General features: G+C 41.4%; 3 protein-coding genes across 5 annotated transcripts in view; all 3 read right to left on the minus strand.

Annotated features, from left to right (window-relative positions):
* Positions 1-13: 13 nt before the first annotated feature.
* Positions 14-6,040, minus strand: aip (aryl hydrocarbon receptor interacting protein). Its single transcript, XM_058083719.1, has 7 exons — positions 5,760-6,040; positions 4,702-4,884; positions 4,428-4,616; positions 4,086-4,262; positions 3,862-4,003; positions 1,387-1,616; positions 14-1,297 (listed from the first exon to the last, which is right to left on the minus strand). Exons 1-7 carry the CDS (start codon positions 5,856-5,858, stop codon positions 1,292-1,294), a joined length of 1,026 nt encoding a protein of 341 aa, XP_057939702.1. The 5' UTR covers positions 5,859-6,040; the 3' UTR covers positions 14-1,291.
* Positions 6,041-6,348: 308 nt separating this feature from the next.
* On the minus strand, positions 6,349-12,877 carry tmem134 (transmembrane protein 134). The gene is made up of 8 exons (XM_058083732.1): positions 12,643-12,877; positions 12,086-12,330; positions 9,387-9,454; positions 8,029-8,115; positions 7,879-7,955; positions 7,527-7,571; positions 6,701-6,754; positions 6,349-6,633 (listed from the first exon to the last, which is right to left on the minus strand). Exons 2-8 carry the CDS (start codon positions 12,287-12,289, stop codon positions 6,551-6,553), a joined length of 618 nt encoding a protein of 205 aa, XP_057939715.1. The 5' UTR covers positions 12,290-12,330; positions 12,643-12,877; the 3' UTR covers positions 6,349-6,550.
* Positions 12,878-15,273: 2,396 nt separating this feature from the next.
* Positions 15,274-22,207, minus strand: part of doc2d (double C2-like domains, delta) — a 68,633-nt gene continuing 61,699 nt past the window's right edge. For all 3 annotated transcript variants that reach the window (XM_058065458.1, XM_058065468.1, XM_058065448.1), the window contains one exon: positions 15,274-18,598. In XM_058065458.1, the coding sequence (XP_057921441.1) occupies positions 18,459-18,598 (140 nt within the window). In that variant the 3' untranslated portion in view covers positions 15,274-18,458. The remainder of the gene's footprint in view (positions 18,599-22,207) is intronic.

The raw sequence follows: 22,207 nt of genomic DNA on the forward strand, positions 1-22,207 counted from the left end.
GTCACAAATGACGCATCACTGCTGGCATATAATTTGAGGACAACATGCAAGTAATACAAATGTTAAAGCAGAGATAAACACATTTATTTGCCTCCTGTGGGATATTTGACTTGATTGAGGCCCTGCATGGTGAATATATGTTTGTGCAGAGAGACGGTCACATACACAGACAGCGAGGCAAAGAAAAACATTTTCTTACACATGAAATAAGAATACTGTAAATGCTCCAATTAATGCGTGTGGTAAGTAGCAAATAAGCACCAGGGTCTCGAATTAGCGCCAGATTAAAACATTAACAGCTGTGGCTGTAGGCAACATCCTGTTGATATTTTTTATGAACTCAACAAAATGGCAGTATTGGCTTTTTAAGTATCACACATCCAGCAGCTTTATCTACCTCTCAACTCTGCTGTTGGTGCGATACACTTGCTCTACTGGTTACAATGAAATCATCGCTGGCTGAGCAGTTTGCCCCTTACTGCTATTAGAACATTGGTTCTGCTGCTGCTGTGTTGTACAATATACATGTTAATATAATACATGTTAATAAATGACTGATGTGGAAAATAAAAAGAGCAACATGTTCCTTTCCACTTTCTCAAGCACGCCAAACAATTAAAGTTACATAATGAAGTTGTTACAGCTAATTATTTTTTAGAATTAATGCTTGCTTCCAATTCTAACACTCAGTCATCTTCGCAGTTTATGTAAATAAACACCCGGCTATAATTAGAGCATTTACGGATATGCAAGAAAGTAACAATGATCCAAGGGTGTAATGTCACGATTGTCGGAACCTTGTCCATCTGTTGCTCCAATAAATCGGGAGCAGTAGGTCCGTTGTTTATCTCGCTATTAATGAGGTCTGGTGGCACAATGTACAGCTATGTTTGTGAGACTTTCTTTTCTTGGGTAAAATTGCCAATTTAGCCGTGATTAGGAGTGTATTATAACAGCTCTGGGCGAACACAAAGACGATAAATGCTTCATGTAAATGTGTGGCAGTTACATACAGCAGTGAGAGAGTGCAGAAACAATTCAAAGTGAAAGAGACAGATTTCAAGAAGCTAATGACAGCCAAACAAAGCATTGCCATGGAGGGAGGAACTATGCAGAGTTACAGACTGCACCTTCGGGAGCATTGTATGTGGAAAATGTCTCCAGGTCCCGGAGTGGAGGACAGCATAACATGGAAACACTTTGTCTTGGGTCTGTTGATAAAAACTGAAATGCCAGCATTGCGTGTCCTTGAAATTCACAGGTATTGTCTCATTCCACTCCACAGAGATTCTCAACCCTGAGAGAACAAAGAGCATTATTTGTTAGACTAAAGCGAACACAATATCGTGAAATAGGAAGGGGAGAAATATTTCCATGTGAACTGACTGTGGTAGCGGTCGGCGGTCGTGTATTGTAGTTGAACAGGCCTTTGTAGCGCCCCTTTTCCTCCTTCTCCTTAGAGCGGATGCGCTCCTCCATGGTGCGCAGCTCCTTGGCTACAGAGGGTCCCAGAGACGGGTCCAGCTTCAACACTTTGGCAAAGTCTGCTCGGGCTTCCGCCTCGTTCCACACAGCAGCGTGGGCCTTTGCTCGCTTGTAGTAGGCCTTCACGTTATCTGAAGGACAAAATGTTGATGAAACCTGACAATCGACAGAGAGTGTGTTTGACAGGTGCCATTTTCTATGCCAACATCCTAAACAAATGATTCATACTCTGAGGAAAATCCAGTTTAGCGCTTCAGAATATAAATCCATCCATCTTCGATGGCGCTGCTCCTCACTAGGGTCATGGCTCAAAATGAAAATATGGTCTCAAAGTTTCTATTGTCTCTCTAGCATACAAAAAAATGACCGCTTCCTAAACTTTACTATCTTCATGAAGTAGACACTTGACTTCCTGTCCCTCGGTGTATTGGAAGTCAGTGCTACCAAAGTCAAGGTTCCATATTATACCTCTACTACTAGGCAACATGACATCATAGCATACCTGACTGTTTTCCTATTTCAACTTTCATTGAATAAACTAATAAATTCACTGTGGACCAACCAGAAATGCAAATGTGTTACAGGTTTGGTAATATTATAATATTGGTGATGATGTTTCTCCTCTTCATAAATGGCAAGGAAAAAAAGTCAAACTTGCTAAGGTAACTTCAGTATTCTTTGTTCTTGAGAGGAAACCAATGCCACAAAATATCATTTAAGTCACTTTTTCATGCGTATGCGTATTCTATTCTCTGAGGGGAGGCAACATGCTGTGATCATTGTGATCTGGCTCACCTCTGCATCTGTGAATCCAGGAAGTATGTGAAGCTTAACGCTTCCAGTTCAATCAAGTCCATTGATTCTCTTACTAAAAAGCCCTCACTTGATATTGACCATTGGCTAACGAGGAAGGTGGGGGGTTGAGGATTACTTTAATAAAACAGAGAAAAGGCAGGGGACTTGATGGTGAACTAACGAGACGGACATGTATTTGAGAGCGTCCTGCTATCTGTTTATCAGAAAGTCCCTATGGGGTTTTGCATGTTTTTTTCTGTGGTTGTTGCTGCCTAAAATGCCTGATTTCATGGCTGCTATGTTTTGAGGCTCATTAATGTTCAACAACATTGCATCAGCTTGTGGTATTCGTATTTGTTATCAATATTTCAGTGTTTTGTTGGGACTGTGATGCATTCTAATGGTCACCTTTGTTGTACTTCACTTTTTATTGTATTATTTCAATAACATTTAAGTTCCTGCAGCGCATTCTCCCATAATTGTGGCTACTTCAGTTTTTTTTTTTACATTCCCGCTAACTGCCCCTCATCCTAGCGGTGTTTTGACTGCCTGCGCTACACGCAACGTAGGTTGTGAATCCTCTGCGATGTCCCTTCTGCAACCCAGAACCTAATTATGCTCCAAAATGTGCTGCTTTGTGGACTTGTCATTGTTTGTAGACGCCCTGCAGCAGGTAGCCTTGTGCTTCCATGTACAGCAGGAAAAAAAGTTTAGGTTTTTGTTTATTTTTTTATGGCTTGATAAACTCGACAGTGAATTTGTAAAAGTGACCACTGCAATGATTATTGGAGTTATGAGTTATATTTTTTGACAATAAAGTCATCCCCAAAACGGCGACGCTACAAAATAAGTTTGGGAACCAATGATTTAAAAAATAAGACGCTTGATTATCTAAAAAAATAAACCAATTGGTCGTTCATTATTTAGTGAAATATTTTATTTTCATTCATTCATTCATTCATTTTAAACCGCTTATTCTCACTAGGGTTGCGGGCGTGCTGGAGCCTATCCCAGCTGTCTTCGGGCGAGAGGCGGGGTACACCCTGGACTGGTCGCCAGCCAATCACAGGGCACATATAGACAAACAACCATTCACACTCACATTCATACCTATGGACAATTTGGAGTGGCCAATTAACCTAGCATGTTTTTGGAATGTGGGAGGAAACCGGAGTACCCGGAGAAAACCCACGCATGCACGGGGAGAACATGCAAACTCCACACAGAGATGGCCGAGGGTGGAATTGAACTCGGGTCTCCTAGTTGTGAGGCCTGTGCGCTAACCACCCGTGCAGCACTATGTTTTATTTTTTCTATTATTGCTTTTTAACCAAGCAAAAATGTGTTTTTTCCGCTTAATCAATTAATCGACAAAACTTTCTGTAGAATACTAAAATATTTGATAGCTGCAGTCCTATTCCATTTATAAAGAAGGAATCCTACTTCGTGGAATTTCACTTATCGCAGCCAAGTCTAGCACCAATTAACCCAATAATAGGGATTCCTGTATGTAACATGATTATGACACCAGGGATGTAACATCAGAGTCATGAGGCTAGAAAGAAAGAGAGCGAGTCTTACCCTCGTATTTGAAGGTGAGTGATGAGCAGTGTTCAATGACTTCATAGTACTGGCCTTGTAGTAACTTGCACTGGCAGTAGTTGAGGAGCAGTGGTGTTATCATATGGTCCAGCTTGATCCAAGATGTATCTCCTGGTTGCTCCTGAAAAGGGGGTACAAATGAAAAAAGGCGTGAAAGACGCTGGAAGGTTATTATTAATAAGAATGACAAAGACATCATTAACCTTCATTTGTAGATTTTTCAGGCAGGCGATGCCATTGTAGTATTTCTCTGTGGCCTCCTTTATTCGACCCTGTTTGAAGAGTGTGTTGCCCTCCTCATGAATGTGAGGCACATGCTCCAGCTTCTCCTCGTCCGTCATGGCCCAGACTTCAAGCTGGAATGAGCCTGGAGGATGCACCTGAACGCAGAGGTTGTGCAGCTGCACCTTCAAAATTGCTCCTAAATGCACCATTTCTAGATAAATATTCACACTACTGTGGGACCTAGCAAAGACTTCTATTAAATAGATGTCAAATAGCCGAATGTGTGACGGTTAAAGCAAAATGTGCTCCACTTAACAAACCTCCAGAACTTCAATAGTGAAGACAAGAGGCTGTGGGTTAGCCTGAAGGTGGTCCAGATCCTTGTGCCCTAGTGAGTGGTGGGAGTGGATTTGTGCGACGCCACAGCAATGTCTCTGGCCTTCGAGGGGATCCTTTCCAACGCTGATGTTCCTCAGTGACTGGGACACCAGCGGGTAGAGTGCTGTGTGCTGACGTTTGCGAACAAAAAACACAAAATCTCAGTCATGAACAAATATTTTTCTTTTTTTTTTCGTATTTGGTGAGTTCACTAACTTTGTTGTCACATGTGAATTCTGCAATTTCTCCTTGTCTCATGGTGATGAGCACTCTCTCCCACACAGCCAGTTTGAACTTCTTTCCCAGGATGAGCTCCATGGGTTTGCTGCACAAGCCCATGGTCTTGGAGTCATCCAGTACTGTGCCATCACACAGGCTTGTGCGGTAGTGGAAGACCACCTAGTAGAACAAATTCATGCAACAGTTGAGCTACACTTGTATCACAAAATGACCTCACACCTACTGTATATAACACAGAGCTTTTCAAAACGTGAGCCCGACATCAGCAGCAGTGGCGTAGCCAGAATTTTTCACTGGAGTGGCTAAGGTGAGAACATTGCTCGCATAGGGGTGGGCATTAAGCCGATACCTGTAATTTCTAGACGGCCAGTTGAGTGACCACCATGTAGCTCAGCTACTGCTCAGCAGTAAATGGAAAATGTGAAGAAAAACACCATATAACACAACATTTAAAGGCAAAACAAATATATGTTTAGTTCCTACCGTCAAATAAAATATGTGTGTATAGGTCGTCTTATATTCTGTGGCGGGAGGCTTGCTGCACCTTTATAAACATTAAATGTAGTTTGTTACAGAATTTTCTTTTTTAATTATCGCAGCATTATCCTAACAAATGTGCATTTAGAGAGTAACTACAAACTCCAGGCCTCTTGCGTCTGCCAACTGACGACGCTCAATTCTGACCAATCACGACCTTAGAAATATGACCGACATTGTGAACCAACCAATCAGCAAAGATAAACATGCCATCCAGCCCTGCCCATGTCTTTCCATCAGATGAAAAAAACAGATATGAAAAATTAGTTTAACATGCCGTAAAAGCCTTAAACTAGAACGATGCAAAAAGGAACGTTCTTTCGTGTGTCTGTGCTTTTCGTCGAAGCGTAATTTGTTTAACATAAACACATTAGGCAGTTTAGTCGACATGACAGCAGATAGAAGTAGCTAGCATTAGCTAACGCTTTTCATCACGTTTCGTGGGGGTTTCCAACGTCAAAAAACGACACCCACTGACACACAAATCAGAGTTTTACCTTTGTGCCATCGGAGAAGGTCGAAAGCTGTCCTTTACCGGGGCTTATCAATTTTTTACTAATTCCTTCTTCGAGTAGCCTTCGTGCTTCTTCCTCCATCCTTGATTGACCGAGCCTGAGCTGACGTCAGATGGCTGTTTGGAAATTTGTCACTTTTGGCTCAGTAGCGCCCTCTGCATGTAGGCGGCGTTTTCCATGTAAAAAAAAAACCATCGCCACACAAGATATTGTGGTCAGTAGAGATGCTGATATCGTCTTATCGGTATTATCGGCTATCCCTAATCACCAGTGATGCAACCTTAGTCCTTTCAGTGCCTCCGGCCTTTCAACATCAAGACAAACTCGCTCAGGCGTCTTTATCCAGGCCAGTGGCGGTTCTGGCATGAATAACGTCCTGGGCTACGCTGTATTGGCCCGCCAATCCCCCCCCCCCTTATCCAAAGCCACCTTCAGTGCAGCCCTGATGCCTTTCCTTGCTGCCTCCCCAATATAAACATTCTTTACAGTACAGTACTGGTATTTGCCCAAGTACAGTAATTACAGTACATTTTGTGTTGTACTTACCTCATTGCCAAACATAAAATGTAGATTAAAATTGAAAACTTTTTAATATAATTCACAGTCAGAATTCACATAGCACAAAAAACATCTAAAATATGTGCATGAACATACACAGGTAAGTTCATGTAGTGGGGACAGCCAAAGGGACTGAGTGGTTGACTTGCCAGTGGTCATAAAAACAGCAATACTGTATGTCGGTTGAAAAGTGTGTTAAATGTAGTGTTTGATGATTATTTTTCAAAATAAGGCAAGTAGAACAATTTGAAGCCTCTTCGTCCACGGACAGCACAGCTGATGTATGTCACATGATACACTGGAGGGAGTTAATATTGCAATAGTGTTATTATCTGCTCAACAAACACCGAGATTGATTTATTTACCTCCAGGGATGAAGAGAAGGAATCCGGGGATAAAGAAAATGGCACTTGAAACACCTGTGAGGACAAAGATTATTGTATTGTATTAATTCTGTTAAGATGTGTTTCGGTATCTATGAATGGTGCTATACACCGCTAATCCAGCAGGTGGCGGTCTGGCTCCGTTGCTCTCAATAGTCACACCATATAAATTACCAGCTAATTTTAGACCTACTTAGTGAGATACAGCACTATATAATCATATAATATTCCATACTCTCATTTAGCAAGTTTGTTTGCAGGGCAAGCACATATTTTCATACCAATAGTTTCTCATGTTATTTGATGATAAACATTAATCTGAAGACTCCATCCATATATTTTCTATGACGCTTATCTGCACTGGGGTGACAGTGGTATGCTGGAACCTATCCCAGCTGAGTTTGGGGCAAAAGGTAGGGTTCGCCCTGGACTGGCCACCAGCCAATCGCAAGGCATAGACAAACAACCATCTACGCTCACATTCCTACCTAAGCACAATTTAGAATCTATTTTAAGACTCATTTTTAAACAGTTATAATTGAAAAAACCTCTCATTAGGTAAACGTTACAAGGTCCGACCAACTTGGAAAATGTCTACAAACAGTAATTGATTCCCTCTGCAAGAAGCATAGTAAACAGTCATTGCCTTTTTGTTTAAATACTTCCACTTTAATGCTTGTTTTAATGACTCTTAATCAAAGTTTAATTGCATTTTTCCTTTGTCCGAGTAGAATTTACACATCCCCTTTGGGACAGACCATAAAGTTTATCTGTTGTATTCTACGCCGCTGTTGATTGTTTTTCTCACCTGCATTTGGATTCAGATGTATGACCACACCAGTGAAAATAAGCACTAGAAAGGGAGAACGAATGAAAGTCAGCCATCAGTTAAGAATGGTAAACAGTAGTTATATCACTCACATTTCAGTGAGCATTTTTGTAACAGTACAAGATATGGTCTTAGGCTGCAAGAGTGCTTCCCGCAGGGAAGGCGGTGCGGTTCATTGACAAAAACATGAATTCTAACATGTCCTGTGCTAAATTTTCGATACAGCTATACAAGCTGTACACTCTCAAGTATATCCAAATTTCACTCACTTTTGGGAGCTACTTGAAAAGTAGCTCTGTGAGTATGTGAGTAAGTTCAGCAGAAAACTCACCAACTCCAGTGATCAACAGAAGAAAGGAAGCAAGAACAACTTTTCTGTTTTTCTTCACAAGTGGATGCGACACCCATCTGGCCAACACATGTAATGTATGTCATTCAGTGTTTTTATATGCGTATGCTTGTGTGATAGCTACCACCTTACCCGCAGCAGTGTGCTGACAGCTGCGTGACGGAACTCAAGGTGCTGAAGGACCACTGAGAGCTGCAGTAAGATAGAGTGGAGGGATCACTGTGGAAACAGAGCATTCAGTTGAGGGGGTGGTGTCAAGAAAAAAGGACAAACACACTAGAATCACAATTGCCCAACTCCTGCAACAAAATGATGCTAAAGCGCACAGAACAGGATATGCAAACCTTTCAGGACTTCAGCTTAGGGGACATCTAGAGGATTAACCCTGCAAGTGCTTTGTAAAGTATGATGAGAACCATAGAATCAGGAGTTGAACTTATTGCGATGTAGGAAATCGGTACATGTGGCTGCTCAATGCAATGTGGCTAAATTGTCAAGTGCATTTAGTTTTCATGTGAGTGGATGAGTGGTTAGCACGAAAGCCACACTGCTAGGAGACCCGAGCTCAATTCCATCCTCTGTCATCTCTGTGGAGTTTGCATGTTCTCCCCGTGCATGCGTGGGTTTTCTAAGGCGTCCTCCCACATTCCAAAAACATGCTAAGTTAATTGGCGACTCCAAATTGTCCATAGGTATGAATGTGAGTGTGAATGGTTGTTTGTCTATATGTGCCCTGTGATTGGCTGGCGACCACTCCAGGGTGTACCCCGCCTCTCGCCCAAAGACAGCTGGGATAGGCTCCAGCACCCTCGCGACACTCGTGAGGATAAGCGGTAGAAAATGAATGAATGAACTTAACTACACAGTTTACAATATTTTCAAACTTGTTTGACCGTTAAGCCTGTTTTATGTTTTCCGCATCCACAAAGGCAGATTTTAACATTACTTTTAAGACAATGAAAAAATATTTTGAAAAAATACGACAATATATTGTAATCTTCTAATTAGTAATTACTAGGCACTGTGTGTATGTTAGCAACCCCGCCTCCACCCACAGAGATAAAGAGACTGTATAACTGACAAACGGGCCGAACTCTCTTCCTGCCTGTTTGGAGGCAATAAATGAGAAAAAGAGACACACATGCATAAGGTTCATTTTGATTTATTGTGTGATTGATTCATTTGTCATCATTTTTCTAAACAGGACATTTTGTCACGTTTTAATCTCGCAAGATCTTGTGGCACCTCTATTTAGTACTGAAATGAGGCACCCATAGCTACTTTTGTTCCAGTCCGGTTATTCCACTTTATGTCCGTACTGATACCATAATAATACCAAATTCTCAAACGTATCCCCATTTATGAAGACAACAGTTTTACTCTAGAATAGATGCCTTCTATTTTCATTATTTCCTGTTGAAAACAAAGGTTTCCAAATATGTACTGGATTGTGCTTCTGGGGTTCCACTGTAAATATGGCTTGAACTAACCTGATTTTGAAGAAGTTATGAAAAGAGGAGTTGCCACTGTTTCCAAAGGGGTCTTCATTTTCCAGATTCTAAAAAAGGAACAAAAGATACACACTACTCACAAAAAATTGCGACATTTGGCTTCCAGGATAAACATAAAATGCAGTAGCCTTTTTGCTGTGTTTATCCTCTCTATACATTTATCCTGACCTATTTCACATTTAAAAGAATATTACTTAATAAATCATGCTGTTTCATGTTGAATATGGCCCATTATTAGTCCAAAAATATGCACACTTAAGCAAATTTGATATAATTGATGTCTAGATTAAGCATTTTCAAACATATACATGGCTACATGTTGTAAAATACAAATATATGGTAATGGTAATAGTTTTATTTTATCACATAATCAGTTCCCAGTTCCACATGTCCAAAAGGAGTAGGAAGAAGCAAAGCTTATTAAATCCTACCCCTCCATCTGGTACTTTTACAATCAGTAACTGTTACATTTGTTCACTTCCTGCTTTCCTAATATAGTTTAAGTTTTTTTTTGTAATTTTTAAATTTTTTGTCACGTACCGAAGTACGAGGTGATATGACCATACAATGACATAATGGGTACCATAGTAACTGTCAATATAGTGATATATACTACAGTGCATCCGGAAAGTATTCACAGCGCTTCACTTTTTCTACATTTTATCATGTTACAGCCTCATTCCAAACTGTATTAAATTAATCTCTTACCTCAAAATTCTACACAAAATACTCCATTATGACAATGTGAAAAAATGTTTTTTTTACATGTTTTGAATTTATTAAAAATAGAAAACAAAAAAATCACATTTACATAAGTATTCACAGTCTTTGCTTAATACTTTGTACCACCTTTGGCAGCAATTACAGCCTCAAGTCTTTTTGAATATGATCCCACAAGTTTAGCACACCTATCTTTAGGCAGTTTTGCCCATTCTTCTTTGCAATAAGTCTCAAGCTCCATCAGGTTGGATGGGAGACGTCTGTGCACAGCCATTTTCAGATCTCTCCAGAGATGTTCCATCGGATTCAAGTCTGGACTCTGGCTGGGCCACTCCAGGACATTCACGGAGTGGTTCTGAAGCCAATCTTTTGAGATCTTGGCTGTGTGCTTCGGGTCGTTGTCCTGCTGAAAAATGAACCTTCGCCCCAGCCTGAGGTCAAGAGCGCTCTGGAGCAGGTTTTCATCCAGGATATCTCTATATATTGCTGCATTCATTTTTCCTTCTATCCTGACTAGTCTGCCAGTTCCTGCTGCTGAAAAACATCCCCACAGCATGATGCTGCCACCACCATGCTTCACTGTAGGGATGGCATTGGCCTGGTGATGAGCAGTGCCTGGTTTCCTCCAAACATGGCGCCTGGCATTCACACCAAAGAGTTCAATCTTTGTCTCATCAGACCAGAGAATTTGGTTTCTCATGGTCTGAGAGTCATTCGGGTGCTTTTTGGCAAATTCCAGACGGGCTGCCATGTTCCTTTTACTAAGGAGTGGCTTTCGTCTGGCCACTCTACCATACAGGCCTGATTGGTGGATTGCTGCAGAGATGGTTGTCCTTCTGGAAGGCTCTCCTCTCTCCACAGAGGAACGCTGGAGCTCTGACAGAGTGACCATCGGGGCCCATCGGGTCACCTCCCTGACTAAGGCCCTTCTTCCCCGATCGCTCAGTTTAGAAGGCCGGCCAGCTCTAGGAAGAGTCCTGGTGGTTCCAAACGTCTTCCATTTACCAATAATGGAGGCCACTGTGCTCATTGGGACCTTCAAAGCAGCAGAAATTTTTCTGTATCCTTCCCCAGATTTGTGCCTCAAGACAATCCTGTCTCGCAGGTCTACAGACAGTTCTTTTGACTTCATGCTTGGTGTTTGTGCTCTGACATGCACAGTCAACTGTGGGACCTTATATAGACAGGTGTGTGCCTTTCCAAATCATGTCCAATCAACTGAATTTACTGCAGGTGGACTCCAATTAAGCTGTAGAAAGATCTCAAGGAGTGGAAAAAAGATGCACCTGAGCTCAATTTTGAGCTTCATGGCAAAGGCTGTGAATACTTATGTAAATGTGATTTCTTAGTTTTCTATTTTTAATAAATTCAAAAAAAGTAAAAAAAAACAAACCTTTTGTCACATTGTCATAATGGAGTATTTTGTGTAGAATTTTGAGGTAAGAGATTAAATTAATACAATTTGGAATGAGGCTGTAACATGACAAAATGTGGAAAAAGTGAAGCGCTGTGAATACTTTCCGGATGCACTGTATAGCACATCATGACTGGTTCAAGACTCTTCATCCTTGTATTTAGCAAACATCAACTGAATTTTTTCAGTTTCTTGAATTTGTTATGTGGTATTCAGAAGACACATTCAAAGACATTGAATGAGATGTATAGTATTCTACACTGGTATCTACTGTAGGTGTCAATAATGTTACTGACACACAAGCACCAGACCCAATAGCTGGAATTCTAATCCCTAATATTAAAGTCTCACGGTAAGCTAAAACTCAACTCTGAACCCCCAACGTCACTTCCTGTCCACCAGCCACTCATCTCCTCGAGGGCTCACATTTATAGCAACACACACGAGCACCTGTCTTAAGAACTTGAGCAGATGGACATGTGCATAATATAAGGCATTTTAAGTACAGGTACATTAAGGTACTGTACTTTGACAGCAGGCCTACCTGATACTTCAGGTTGCTGTGCTCAGGCGAGGCGGACAAAGCAGGAGATGGATGAGGCTGAGGCTTGGAGAAAGTCAGCGGCCCAAATGTCAGCTCTCCGTCTCTGTCCCGGCTCTTCCTTTCCGCCGTCTCCACATCTGACATGGTGCCCTCCTCCTCGCCATCCAGCACAAAGGCATCATCGATAGTGAACTGCGTAGACATGGTGATCGCCTCTTACACTATCGAGTGGGGCTTGAGGCTCACTAGGGATATGAAATAAATGAAATGTCTTCATGTTCATCACATGACTCCATTTTTCAAGTTAGCATGTATGACAACACCACCAGGAATACCGTTAAAATGAATCAAAATGGGCTTTAAATTGAATTGGGTAATATAGCAAACTAGCTTAAATTACAAGTTCAACCCTCGGCTCGCTTATGCGATAAATGTACGAAAAAGTAGCCAGTTTGGAGTCATAAAGTAACTAGTTTACAACAAACAGGAATGCTAAGCTGCCCTGATCCCAGCTTTTGTTTCCGTTTGTCGATCAGATGACCAAGAGGAAAACTTACTGTCTTCAAAAAATCTTTTTCTTCGCTCAGCTAAACTCCGCCATGTTTGACACACGGTTCACATATCTCTTCAATATTTACCAACACCACCGGAAGCTCCTTAAAACTAATTGAAATCTTTTTGTGATAGCAATTAACGCGTTTGCCAAACTTTCGAGTCCTCTCCTTTCCCGTTTTTTCCTCGGAGCAGGCTATCGATTGCGCATGCCTGATTACGCCCAGTGGCTGGATTGCCGGAATGTCCATCAATCGAGTGTCGAATTATCGATAGGCGCCGCTTGTATTTTAATTTTTTTGTCTTTCTTCAAAATCAAAACGGTACAAGAATTAGCAGTAAGTTGTTAACTACAGGTTAGTTTACAACAGTAAAGTGACGCAGCTATTTAAAAATGGTAAACATAATAAAATAGTGTGTTGTAAATTAAACGATACAAAATGAAGGCAGACTTTTAAAGCTTCTGTACTTGAAAATGAAGTTGCTGTGCCAAATTGTAAATTCCTCTTGAGTAGTTACTCAATATACCATTCCTCATGTACTGATTCAACCTGAAAATGATTACTTACTTAAACTTGAAGTAGTCTGAAACAAAACAACAATTTAAATACAGTCATTGTTTATTCAAATTGCCTATGTAAGCTATTTTTTAATAAGACCCCTGTTTTGTTATTTTGAAGGACGAAAATGTTGTCGCTGTGTGTTAGCTCCAAAAGATAAGTACTTCAATATGTCTCATAATATTGTTTAAAGTGCATACATGTGAGTGTGAATGGTTGTTTGTCTATATGTGCCCTGCGATTGGCTAGCGACCAGTCCAGGGTGTACCCCGCCTCTTGCCCGAAGTCAGCTGGGATAGACTCCAGCATACCTGCAACCCTAGTGAGGATAAGCAGCATAGAAGATTGATGGATGGATTCAATTAAAACCTAAACGTTGTTCCAGCAAAACACTTGAATTCAATAACACATCCAATGTGTGTGTGTGTGTGTGTGTCTCCAGCCAGTCAAGTGCACTCAGGAGTTATGTAAAACACTTATAACTGCTTTTCCTCCCCCGTTTAGTACAAATGTGTTCAGTTTCAGGAGCATTAAACATTAAGCATAAAACATGCTTACAAATCAGACTATCAGGTTATTTCCAGCAAGTTAGACAAGTTAACAACCAACTGCTGTGTGGATCATCATGGTGGGTGAAAAACAGACAAATTTACCATTTGGGCTTGTCTGTGAATTGAAGAGGTGTCAACTATAGGTGTTACCATTATCTTCTGATCAGTCTTTTTTGTTGTCAATCCTGCAAGTGCATGGTCATCAGGGGTGGACTGGGACAGAAATTTGGGCCTGAATGTTTAGGTCCAAATATTTTCTGCAACCTTGAAGAAATAAATGAGAGTGAAATTATTTATGGGTGGGCTGACTGGGCTGCTGGGTCCACGGGAGAGTTTGTATACTGGATCATATACTGGGCATGAAAAGCAGAGGAGTGGCGGGTATTGGTTTGAACAATATTCATTCATTCATTCATTCATTTTTTACCACTTATTCTCACGAGGGTTGCGGGGGTGCTGGAGCCTATCCCAGCTGTCTTCGGGCGAGAGGCGGGGTACACCCTGGACTGGTGGCCAGCCAATCACAGGGCACATATAGACAAACAACCATTCACACTCACATTCATACCTATGGACAATTTGGAGTGGCCAATTAACCTAGCATGTTTTTGGAATGTGGGAGGAAACCGGAGTACCCGGAGAAAACCCACACATGCACGGGGAGAACATGCAAACTCCACACAGAGATGGCCGAGGGTGGAATTGAACCCTGGTCTCCTAGCTGTGAGGTCTGTGCGCTAACCACTCGATCGCCACGCCGCCCTCTACTCTTTATCCGAAGTACAAAAACACATGTAACAAATGATAATGACCCACTCATATTGATAGGGTTTCACTACAGGGATTGGAACACCAATATAAGTGAAATATTTAATATTAAACACAACTAATGCACAAAATAATAATCAAACTGACGTATTTGTTCATTCAGTCATTCATTTTCTACTGCTTTTTCCTCACGAGGGTCGCGGGGGGTGCTGGAGCCTATCCCAGCTGTCTTCGGGCGAGAGGCGGGGTACACCCTGGACTGGTGGCCAGCCAATCACAGGGCACATATAGACAAACAACCATTCACACTCACATTCACACCTATGGACAATTTGGAGTGGCCAATTAACCTAGCATGCTTTTGGAATGTGGGAGGAAACCGGAGTACCCGGAGAAAACCCACGCATGCACGGGGAGAACATGCAAACTCCACACAGAAATAGCCGAGAGTGGAATCAAAATCATTGAACTCTGTATTGAACAATATTATGTGCAGAAAAAAAAGAGTGTGCATGAAATTTGAATTTTGACTAGTTGACTTAAGTACAAAAACCAATCTGAAAAGACATATTTGGATTTTAAAACAGACAGTACAGACTCCAGCCAACTAATAAAACTAAGTGGGAATGCCTAATCACATGTTGTGAGAGGTCTAAAGGGAAACAGGCTTCTTCAGCAGCCATTTTCCGATTGGTCCTAGTGCCACTATTTCAGTGTAATACAGCCTCGAGATTCGGATGCATTGTGCAGTTTTTAAAAGAAGGGCAGACAAGCACTGAAACGGCTTCACTTTATTTTAAGAAGTAGTGACACAACATGACCACATGATGCCAGTCACACTGTGTGATTGTTACGATTAATAAACAACAGAATTATCATTCCCTCCTTCAACTCTGCCTGTGTTATCAATACTTGGAATCGTTCAAGGGACAATACTGTACAAATATACTGTACAAGGCCGATGGCAGGATGGATGGCATGTACTGTCAACACATCAGCACACACTCCACTATTCAAGCTGATGATTATTGCTAAGCGTGCAGCTACATTGCATGTAAAGCCAAGCATGCGAGCTGAAAAAGCATCACAACCATGTCAATTTGGTGTTGATTTTCTCACTGCTGTCATACTGAGAGGCTTTGCTGCATAGAGAAAGTAGAGAAAGAGCCACCATTTTGGCTCAAAGCCCATCTAGCTGTTGTCTAAAAGTTGTGTTCATAGCTTTTGTTGAAACCGGAGCCCTTTTTCATTCTGTGGCCAACAACGAGACATTCACAAGGTTGTCGAAGGACTCGAGAGATCGATTGGACTGGAAACTCACGCTGTGGGCGTGTGGGCATGGACCAGAGCCTGGTTAGAGCTGTGGTGATAAATGATATCCTCTCAGGACATGCAGCCCACATGCACACATACAGTGGTGTGAAAACGTGTCTGCCCTCTTCCTGGTTTCTTACTTCTTTGCATATTTGTCACACTCAAATGTTTCAGATCATCAAATAAATGTTATTATTAATAGAGATTAATTTAGATCAGTCTGCAAAAGCCGTCTTTGGGACTCCAGCAAACCACAGCGAGAGCCATTGACCATAAATGGCAAAAACATGGAACAGTGGTGAACCTTCCCAGGAGTGGCCAGCCAACCAAGGACGACTCACCCGAGAGGTCACAAAAGGCCCCACAACAATATTCAAAGAACTGCAGGCCTCACTCGCCTCAGTTAAGATCAGTGTTCATGACTCCACCATAAGAAAGATACTGGTCAAAAACATCCTGCATGACAGAGTGAAAAATGAAAACCTTTGCTGAACAAAAAAGGACATTAAGGTTTGCTTAAATTCTGCCAGAAAACATCCTGATGATCCCCAAGACATTTGGGAAATTTAATGTGGTCGGTTGAGACAAAGAGTTAAACCTTTTGGAAGGTGTGTGTCCCATTACATCAATACATAGAAAGACATCATACCAACAGTAAAATATGGTGGTGGTAGTGTGGTGCTCTGGGGCTGTTTTGCTGCAGGAAACCCTCCAATGTGGGCCAAAATTCCTCCACAGCGCTGCAGGAGACTCATTGTAAGTGATCACAAACACTTGATTGCAGTTGTTGCTGTTAAAAGGTGGGCCAACCAGTTATTAGGTTTAAGGGCCAATCCCTTCTTCACAGGACCTTGTAGGTTTGGATTGGATTTTTTCTCCCTCTTTAATAAAAGGTTTCATTTAAAAAATACTTTTTGTGTGCAGTTGGGTTGTCATTGACTAAAATTATTATTTTTTTAATGATCCGAAACATTTAATTGTGATAAACATGCAAAATAACCACCATTGTATACAATGCACGCATTTAACTTGTACAACAGCCGGGAATCATTTGTTTTGTAGTTTCTTTACACAGAAAGACATTGCATCATCTTTGCCACTTAAAGACTAAAGACAGTATCAGACAGTATTAAAGACAGTATTATGAAAATATGTGATGACATAAATTATGGTAGATGTTGATTTCACCCTGTTCAAGGGCGTTTTGTACCATGATGTATGTATGTAGGCGCTGTAAGCAACCCTTTCTCATAAATCAAGTGACATGACCCATTCTGAAATTGATAAATTACTAGCCTGCGTGAAATAAAAGTTGCATCATTTATTGATTGATATTGCACAGTCGAAGGAACACAACCATGAGTATGCAGCAAAGTCAATGCACTAAGGTATCAAGACATACTGTATACAGTAGCGTGCAAAAGTGACTACACCCCTTACATTTCAGCTACCATTTGTATTCATCTTCTCAAGGGTCAATATCTAAATAGGTAAACATGGAGTTAATACACCAGCTGAGACGCAATGCTTTAGAGTAGTCCGTGTATAGCATGCATTGCAGTTTTACTGTGAAATCCACTCACAATGACTCAATACATATTAGATTTATAGAAGATATGATAAAACGGTAGCTGTAATGTGAGGGATGTAGTCACTTTTGTGAGATACTGTAAACTATGACCACCCTCTCCATTCGGTACACAATCTAACGACAGCCAATACACGGTTGTTGTTTTTTTTTTTGTTGTTTTTTTTTTAAAAAAGGAATTCGAAACAGCTTTGGCTGGGATTGACGGGTCTCCAAACAGATTTTCTATCAGAGAGTGTACCCAATGTTGTGTTTATGTGTGACTGTGAGGCAATGATACAACACATAACACAGTGTCATTGTCTTCCATCCAGGAACAAACATGCCACTGCAGCTAGAATGGGTATCTGCGACACTGCTTTCTTGTCCTTTTTTTTGTTTGTTTCCTCTCTCTCTCGCTCACACACACACACACACACGCACACAAGTACTGTGCTTCTCAAAAGTTCAGTTGTGATATTCGTAATGGGACACAATGTGAAAACAGCTGCTGCACGCACAGAAAATCGAGGCACTCAAGTTCCCACTGCCCGCTTGAGACACACATGCACCGCACGCATAGACAGACGACCGAGTCAGTCACAAAGACAATGAAAGACAGACAAAGAGTTAAAAACACTGACATGATCACTTTGTGCTTTATATCATGATGTAACAATGATGTGAGCACAACAAGTTAACATTGTTGTATTGACAATAGAGTTGCCGTTACGGGGATGTTGGCCTCATTCATGCATTTCTTCATTAGTTTGGACGACGAGTGACTTCCACGATGTCTAAAAAGGACAACTTTGCGTGCATCCCTTTGTTACACGTATGAGGACAGTTTGGTCTACCTTCAAAAGTAAATAAAGAAATAAACACCACACCGTATTAACATCACTGATGTCAGTATGGATATTAGTTTAGAATAATATGCATTCAATGATGCATTTCATATTCAACACATTGGTATTATTGCATTTTTTATTATTTTCTCTTGATTTCTTTGCGGGGGATAAATGTGTGTGTGTGTGTGTGTGTTGTGTGTGTGTCAACGTCTAGTCCGGTTTGTCACTGCTGGGGGCTCCTTGCTGTGTGAGCGTATGCCAGTATTCCACTTTCTTCCCTTTGTTTTTGAGACACTCGAACCAGTGTCTGAGTCTCTGTCCGCTCGCATTGATGCCCAGCTCGACGCCACCTGGAACCACAGGTCCAAAGAGAGGGAGTCAAGACGGGAATTGGACGGCACCCGGAGTCAAGCATGTTTGTCTCATGAATGGAGATAAGCTATTGAGCATGATGGGTGGGAGGTGACAGATATACAGGAAATGAGCCAGGTGACAGGAGAGACAGACTGCAAGACAGGCACCGGGGGTTCTGATGCCGCCTTTCCCCCCTGACTGCCATTGCACAGCTAAAGGAGCGTGAAATGTCATAAAATAGTATTATGGTGATGCGAGTATAATGGCACTGTACAAAATGACAACCGCAAGGAAGCAAGGTTTGTTGAACCATGACTCAGCTTAGGGATGAACTTAGCTTCCGGGAGCTGTAAAAAATGCTCTTCGTTCTTTCCTGTATACATCCTGTCGCCTTGTAAAAGATAGAATTGCATAGAACTACGGCCCAAAACAATCCTGCCAACCATGAACAAAGAAGGGCAGCTGTTCCTTGAGCCTGCAGGCGGCTCTCGCAACAACCAAGCCCTGACATGCGGAGGAAGAGGCTTTGCGACATGACAAAGTTAAGTTTGACACTGAGGTAGAAAGAGGTGCAGGTGTGCACAAGCACCAAACCTCCTGGGTTTCACATTTGACTCCCTCTGCTCCCGTAGTAGCAACTTCAAGGGCATGGAGCGTCGACAACACAGCTGTAGACCCCCCCCCTCCTCATTGACTAATTAATCAGGCTTTGGTTAGACTACTAACTTTTCTATGCTGCCATCTTTATGGGAAAACTTGGAGATTTGTTTCTGCTCCATCATGACAAATGTTGTTCTATCCATGTAATCCAGGGGTGCTCACACTTTTTCAGCATGCGAGCTACTTTTAAAATGACCGAGTCAAAATGATCTACCCACTACAAAAATGCAAAACATCTATTTATTTTCAAATGTATTGAGGATTATTTGTACGTACAATGTATGTTGATGTACCTTACATAACCAAATGAGCCAATATTGCAAAACACACATAATTAACTATTAACATTTTTTGTAATTACCTGAGTTTACTTTGATGACTTGCACTGAATTGAACCAGCCAGGGATGCATAGTCCGGACAGTAGCTGCTGATAGCCAGCCTCAAGCACACTTCCAAATGTTTATCAGTCATGGATAATATCCGTATCATAATATCCGTATAATATTCCATATCCGTATGGAAGTGATATGTTTTTTGCCTTTTTACTTGGTCCAGTTTTTGCCTTTTTACTTGGTCCAGCTCCTTCACTCATTTTAGTGACCATAAACTTTAGCGAGGGCTTAAAATCTCGCAATTCGCCGACTAGCTTAGCACTTTGCATCGTTGTTTACGCATGAGCGGTGACCTAAAGGTCAAAATTCAGTTGTCATCTGACTGGTTGTCCTGTATGTCAATCAAGTAACGGGGATGGATGATAGGCTGACATCGTAAGTTCTGCTGCACTTAGAGACGTTGTTTGATTTGATTGGTCGCCCGAAGGGCAACATTCAGTTGTCATCTGAATGGCTGCCCTGTATATCAATCAAGTGACGGCATTGATGCTAGGATGATATTTTTTTAATGTCACGCCGCGATTGACCAGCGATCGACCAGTACCACCTCCGCGATCGACCGGTAGCTCGCGATCGACTTAATGAGCACCCCTGATGTAATCCATACAATTCATACAGCCTCTCTTCCCAATTTAATTAGAAACACATTACACATACAACTATTCTGGGATCTTATCTTTGTGAGATATTTCTCTTGATGATGAGGATCATCTTTTTGCAGTAGCTTCAATGCCCTCAAAATCCTTCATCTTAAAACTAGTGAGTCAAAAATATTCAGATATTATGTTGCACGGTGGTTGAGTGGTGATGCCACACAGCCAGTAGACCTGGGTTCGGTTCCCCACATTCCAAAAACACGCTAGGTTAATTGGCGTCTCCAAATTGTCCATAGGTATGAATGTGAGTGTGAATGGTTGTTTGTCTATATGTGCCCTGTGATTGGCTGGCCACCAGTCCAGGGTGTACCCCGCCTCTCGCCCGAAGACAGCTGGGATAGGCTCCAGCATACCCGCGACCCTCGTGAGAATAAGCGGAATAGAAAATGGATGGATCAACAAGTGTTTTCAGATTTTCCCACCCTGGAAAATACTGTTTCAAGTCACCCTGAATGCCATTTCTATGTGGACCAGAGGCTGAAACTATCAAACATTTTGCCGTTTTGACCTGAAAATGTTTCAGCGTGGATTTCCCCAATAATGTCTTCAAGGTTGGCAGGTTAGTGTTAGTGTATTTAGCCATGCTTGAATGATGCTGGTGCCAGCAACTAATACAGTGGTTTATATTGATAAATAAATCCGGCCACTGCTCTCCACCACGGGTTATACTATTTGAGGTATAAAGCTGCACCCCCGGGAAGTTCAGAATTCCAGTGAGGTGCGACAGTTTAAAAAAAAAGGGTTACAATAACTTTTGTTATGTCAAAGGCAAAATGAAGCCATTTTTATTCTATGGTGATAGAAATAACCGACATAAAAGTCCACAAAATCAGCACCAGAAAGTCAGATTTTCAGGGAGGAGGGATATCAGGAATTCCAAAAGATTCAGGATAGCTCAGTTGGTAGAGAAGCAGACTTTTAATCAGAGGGTCTAAAGTTCACGTCTCTGTTTGGATGAACCGTTTTTCCTTTTTGCTTTAATGATTATTTTCTTAGTCGATTCATCTGGAGCTTCTTGTTTCCATTAATGTAGTAATTGGTTTGGCCCTAGATGGACCAAATCAATATGAACCAAAAATAGGCAGTGGTTTGATCCACAACATATCAGAAAAGACGTTGTCAGTCCAGGCTGATGTGATGTGTGAATATCTTGTTTTGACCGAAACACAAAGATAAGGAATGGGTCTGCTTTCATGGATGACAAAGGAAATTAAAACAATATGGACATTTAAGAGGCTGAAAATGAGAAGATATGCATATTCTTAAATGGAAAAAAATGATTAGTATTTTCTGGACTATATCTCGCTCCTGAGCATAAGTCGCACAAGGCCAAAAATGCATCATTTGGTAGAAAAAAACATACATAAGTCGCACTGGAGTATAAGTCGCATTTTTTGCGGGTAATTTATTTTCCAAACTACTTGACCAAAACAGACATTACGTCCTCTTGGAAGGCAAGTTCTAACAAAAAAAAAATTGAGAACAGGCTGAATAGGTGTAAGATGTGCTAACACAATGGTTATTCAGCTACACACAAAATAAACATGAACAGAAAAGGTGTCCAGTGTTTATGTAACATAAACAGTTTTTTTATTTATAAGTCGCTTTGGGCACGGTCTAGTGGTTAGCGCGCAGACCTCACAGCTAGGAGACCAGGGTTCAATTCCACCCTCGGCCATCTCTGTGTGGAGTTTGCATGTTCTCCCCGTTTTAATTCCTCAACAAGAAGTTAGCATGATGTTGTTGTATGATGTAGCATGATGTTGCGGTCATATCTCTTCTCAGGTACACCCAACAGTCCAAAAACTTCCAATTGCATTAGAGACTCTAAACCAGGGGGTTCCGAACCCGCAGGTTGATCCATTTTTAAATGCCTCGTGTCAAAGTATAAAAATA

This window comes from Doryrhamphus excisus, chromosome 1, assembly GCF_030265055.1.
Source record: "Doryrhamphus excisus isolate RoL2022-K1 chromosome 1, RoL_Dexc_1.0, whole genome shotgun sequence".
Taxonomy (NCBI): Eukaryota; Metazoa; Chordata; class Actinopteri; order Syngnathiformes; family Syngnathidae; genus Doryrhamphus; species Doryrhamphus excisus.

What these genes read in the sequence shown, in the direction of transcription:
- aip (XM_058083719.1), bottom strand. Translation starts at nt 5,858, where the DNA reads ATGGAGGAAGAAGCACGAAGGCTACTCGAAGAAGGAATTAGTAAAAAA. An exon ending in TCACTATTGAAGTTCTGGAG is followed by an intron (nt 4,263 to 4,427) that starts GTTTGTTAAGTG and finishes CTCTGCGTTCAG; the next exon opens with GTGCATCCTCCAGGCTCATT. An exon ending in ACTCACCTTCAAATACGAGG is followed by an intron (nt 1,617 to 3,861) that starts GTAAGACTCGCT and finishes TTTGTCCTTCAG; the next exon opens with ATAACGTGAAGGCCTACTAC.
- tmem134 (XM_058083732.1), bottom strand. Translation starts at nt 12,289, where the DNA reads ATGTCTACGCAGTTCACTATCGATGATGCCTTTGTGCTGGATGGCGAG. An exon ending in ACAGCAACCTGAAGTATCAG is followed by an intron (nt 9,455 to 12,085) that starts GTAGGCCTGCTG and finishes TTCCTTTTTTAG; the next exon opens with AATCTGGAAAATGAAGACCC. An exon ending in ACATCTGAATCCAAATGCAG is followed by an intron (nt 6,755 to 7,526) that starts GTGAGAAAAACA and finishes TTGTCCTCACAG; the next exon opens with GTGTTTCAAGTGCCATTTTC.